Source organism: Phytophthora parasitica, assembly GCF_000247585.1.
Source record: "Phytophthora parasitica INRA-310 unplaced genomic scaffold supercont2.27, whole genome shotgun sequence".
Taxonomy (NCBI): Eukaryota; Oomycota; class Peronosporomycetes; order Peronosporales; family Peronosporaceae; genus Phytophthora; species Phytophthora nicotianae.
This window is the reverse complement of record NW_008649013.1, coordinates 657611-661452: the sequence shown is the minus strand read 5'-3', so window position 1 is coordinate 661452 and position 3842 is coordinate 657611. Positions and strand designations below refer to the sequence as shown.

The 3842-nt window shown below is 47.7% G+C and overlaps 3 protein-coding genes across 3 annotated transcripts; all 3 read right to left on the bottom strand.

Annotated features, from left to right (window-relative positions):
* Positions 1-106: 106 nt before the first annotated feature.
* On the bottom strand, positions 107-614 carry PPTG_11669 (hypothetical protein; the record flags this gene model as incomplete). The annotated part of the gene is made up of 2 exons (XM_008907794.1): positions 228-614; positions 107-148 (listed from the first exon to the last, which is right to left on the bottom strand). The coding sequence occupies exons 1-2, from the start codon at positions 603-605 to the stop codon at positions 107-109; spliced, it is 420 nt and encodes a 139-aa protein (XP_008906042.1). The 5' UTR covers positions 606-614.
* Positions 615-900: 286 nt separating this feature from the next.
* On the bottom strand, positions 901-2406 carry PPTG_11668 (hypothetical protein). The gene has a single exon (XM_008907793.1). The coding sequence runs from the start codon at positions 2348-2350 to the stop codon at positions 1118-1120; it is 1233 nt and encodes a 410-aa protein (XP_008906041.1). The 5' UTR covers positions 2351-2406; the 3' UTR covers positions 901-1117.
* Positions 2407-2539: 133 nt separating this feature from the next.
* Positions 2540-3842, bottom strand: PPTG_11667 (hypothetical protein). The gene has a single exon (XM_008907792.1). The coding sequence runs from the start codon at positions 3725-3727 to the stop codon at positions 2639-2641; it is 1089 nt and encodes a 362-aa protein (XP_008906040.1). The 5' UTR covers positions 3728-3842; the 3' UTR covers positions 2540-2638.

Genomic DNA, 3842 nt, shown 5'->3' with positions numbered 1-3842 from the left:
AGGTTGCTTTCTTCTCGATACACATTCCAGCCAAGAATTGCCCCTATGAATGAGACTGGAGGCAAATTTGACATAAATTCTTTGTCCAGCGGGTATAGAACGGCATTCACTTCCTCAATGGAAAGCGGATGATAGTCGAAGGTGGGCTCTTTATCAGGAACAATCATTCCTCCGTCATTATGGATTAAGCTCTCCTCATTGCTCAGAAGTCGAACTGCATTCATCACCTCCTTGCGAAAGGCGTCGTGACGCTGAACATCGGTACGACGAGCAACATTTTGTTTCCGCAGCTTCTCCTTCTCGACGATCAACTCAACCATGGACCTGACCATATTTTGCTCCCCAAAGTAAACCCAAAGGGATTCATGCGAAAAATCATTCTGCAACCCTGCTAATAAACGCTTCATCTCACGCTCTAGTCGTTCGTGTTCTTTCTTCAAGCGCTCAAACTGTTCTTTCTTCCTGATGCGGAACTCGACCATGTTGATTCGATGATTGATGAGCTTCTGCTGCTGTGTAACGGTGCGTTTCTTGGGTTTTCCTTTGCGATCCATGCCGTTCAGAGAGTTCAAGCTCTTGTCAACCTCCCGACCCGGGTTTGTCATCCGTAGTTGGTTTATTTTGAAGTGTTGTCAATCCAGTGTTGTCGATAACGTGAAGTAGTCATGCTCCTTGTAAGCGTGACTAAACTGGATGTACTTAAAAGGCGGGTTCACGCGATCTTAGGCTACGCAGAAGTCATGGCGCGTATGTTTCCGAGTGTACGTAATCTAGGATTACTTGTCCTATCGTTTACGGTGTAGAAAGTTGCAAAAGAAGAATCTGTTTGAGTTTAGTACAGTAGTATCTCTGGAATCGATTCTTTTTTTTAAACAAGTGCTGTCAAATGTGATTCAAAATGGGACTATTCATCGTCAGTGTGACTAAACTTGGACGAGATAAAGACTCACGCAATCTTTGGCTACTAACTAGTAAGTATCCACTAGTCTTGTTATTTCCTAGTCCTCACAATTCTGGATTACTTGACAGGTTTACTGTAGAATGAAGGGGGATAAGGTGCCAGTATCTGGTTACTACACTATAGTAAAGAAGTAAGCCTTAAGACTTAACTCTCCTGTTATACATCTCCTTCGATCAGCTTCGATGCCATCATCCCTTGAGACCAGCGACAAACAAACTGAGCCCAGCGGATGAAAAGGTGGCGAGCGTGCAGTTCGTCTTCACAGCTAGCCCACGTGTCACAGTGGACATCGATTGTGGTGTCATCAACCTCTGTGAACTTCATGCGCGCGCCTCCTTCGTTAATCCACTTGACGTCTGGCTGTGGTTCTTCAGCTGCTCGACTGCTTGCATTCTCTTTTGAGTCAGCCAGAACGAGAGAGCACGTGAACGAGCGTTTGCCATTGGCTTCGACCTTCAGCTGCCGTCTAGCAAACTGGAAGTAGCGGGTGTGAACTGGACCAGGAATGTTGCACACCAGCACGTGAGCGTCCATCGCAAACGACTGCAGCACTTGGATACTGACAACAGATCGCTGGCTGTGACTCCAGTTCGGTGGCGTGAACACAAGCGGCCACTCATTTAATTTGGACGGAGAAACAGCAGCATCGGCCTCATCGAACGAGCAGCAAACGCGAGCAGACAGTCGAGCGTGGCCGACTAGAGAGTTGTCCAGTCTCCTCGTCAGTGGAGCGTGATACACCGTCCAGCCGAACAAATGCCCAGCAACTGCAGACTTGGCACTAAACTTATTATCACAGTTTAGCATGACAGTGTCGTACTCGGCTTTAGTGAACGGGTGGAAGTGGAAAGATGGTTCTCCATTCGGAAACTTGACACGCCATCCGTCGTCGTGATCAGAACTGGAGACCCAAGGCGACGATTTACTTGCTGTATAAACGTTTGGAGAGCTGCTGTCGATGTCTTCTGTCTCATCCTGGATCACACCAATAGCTCGAGCTTGTACTAGAGACTGAAATCGCTCTTGTTGCTGGATCTCCTCCATAAGTTCCACGTTCTTCGTACGTAGAGAGTCACACTCGAGAGCAAGGCGGTGCACTGCACGGTACAGTTCACTCGAAGTGTTGCCCTCACGATTCATAGTCGCCAGGCATTTTTTGACTTGGGATTCGAGTTGTTCCCGTTCTTTTCTTAGCTGCAGGAACTCGCTCTTCTTCAGGACACGCAGACGCGCCATATTCTCGCAGCGCTGCTGTCGTGTCATCACCGCCTTGATTTGCTTGGTCCATTCTTGTGTGGTTGAGTCAGCCCAGTTATGAAGCTGCACCCAAGTCTTTTCATCCACAGTAGGAGCAGCGTTAGCGTTGACGTTGCCTGTGACTGATACCATTTCTGTTAGATGAGATTATTCACGTCGATCGCGATCAAGACTGAACACTCTGTCAGCCTGACAACAAGTATGTACCTTCGAACGGTAGACTCTACCGAGCAGAGGCATCGGTACCATGTACCAGATTAGAGAGGCCCATCTGTTGTCAACATCATGAATTATTAACGCCAAGATTGATTACAGGATTTGCTCCGATGTTACGGCCATTTTTGGCTATACGTATGTATACATATGTATACTGGTATTATCCTTTTTGGTGTGTATTACGTTAAAAAAATACATTCAGTATCAATGACTTATTTGATCTTTTAACATTGAGAGCAATCTCGACGGGGTGACAAGCTGTTCCCAGCGTATTGCTTCATGACCCCATTCCACCAGCAGGCGCTGTGCATGCAGCTCGTTTTTGCATCCGGTGCAATTATCGTACGTGACTCGTAAAGTGGAGTCGTCAATCTGCGAAAGCGTCATATAGGCCGCACCTTCGCAGACCCAGAGAACCTCTCCTCGAGATTGTTCCGATTCTCGGCTTCTCTTATTTGCCTCTGAATCTGGAATCACCATGACATAAGTAATCGTACGTCTTTCTTCTTCATCTGTGCTGTATCTACGGTGCATCATCGTCAAATGGCGCAAGTGAATCCCACGCGAGAATTGTGGTGTGTTGGACACAAGCACAACCGTATCCTCGTCCACTTCCTGCAACTTGAGCGACACACAATTGTCCCTATGTACACGCGGACAGAGTTCTGGAGTGGTTAAGACTGGCCACGACTCTGCTTCCAGCTTCTCCATAGTAGAACTCGACGCTCCTGTTGCACAGTGTATCAGCTTCGAGAACCGGGTACGCGTCACCATCCACTTGCCAGTGTTATGCCGAGTCAACGGGACTCTCTCCACTTTCCATCCTAGTAAGTTCCCCACTGTTATGAACTCGTCGGATCTAGTCATAGTCACAGCTCGATCATATTGCTGTATGATAGCTGCGCACTCGTCTTTCGTGAACGGATGAAAATGGAATGATGGTTGTCCTTCGGCAAAGCATACGCGCCAGCCTCCGTCTTTTAGAGCGTAGTCTTCTTCGTCTCTGATTAATCGGCTTGCTTCAGAGTGGATCTCTTGTTGCAGTTTATTGTGGCCGGCAACAACGTCACGAAGTTTTGAATTCTCCGCTCTTAGCGTTTCAGTTTGGACAACTAATTCTCGGAGTTGAATCTGTAACGTGGAGACTTCTCCATGCTCTTCAAACGCGTTTAAACCTTGCGCTGATTGGAGTTTATACTGAGCTAAAGAGTGCTTGAGCTCCTGTTCCAGCTGTGCGTGCTGCGTTCGAAGTTCCGCCTCCTGAAGCTTCTTGCGCAGTCGGAATTGCACCATTTCCTCGCGGTGAAGGCGTCGTTTGCGCTGCTTCTTATCCTCCACAATGTCCGCACCTTCATCGACCAGTTGCCATTGACGTTGACCACTTTTGGAGCTTTTTCTAGATTGCACG

What these genes read in the sequence shown, in the direction of transcription:
- PPTG_11668 (XM_008907793.1), bottom strand. Translation starts at nt 2,350, where the DNA reads ATGGTATCAGTCACAGGCAACGTCAACGCTAACGCTGCTCCTACTGTG.
- PPTG_11667 (XM_008907792.1), bottom strand. Translation starts at nt 3,727, where the DNA reads ATGGTGCAATTCCGACTGCGCAAGAAGCTTCAGGAGGCGGAACTTCGA.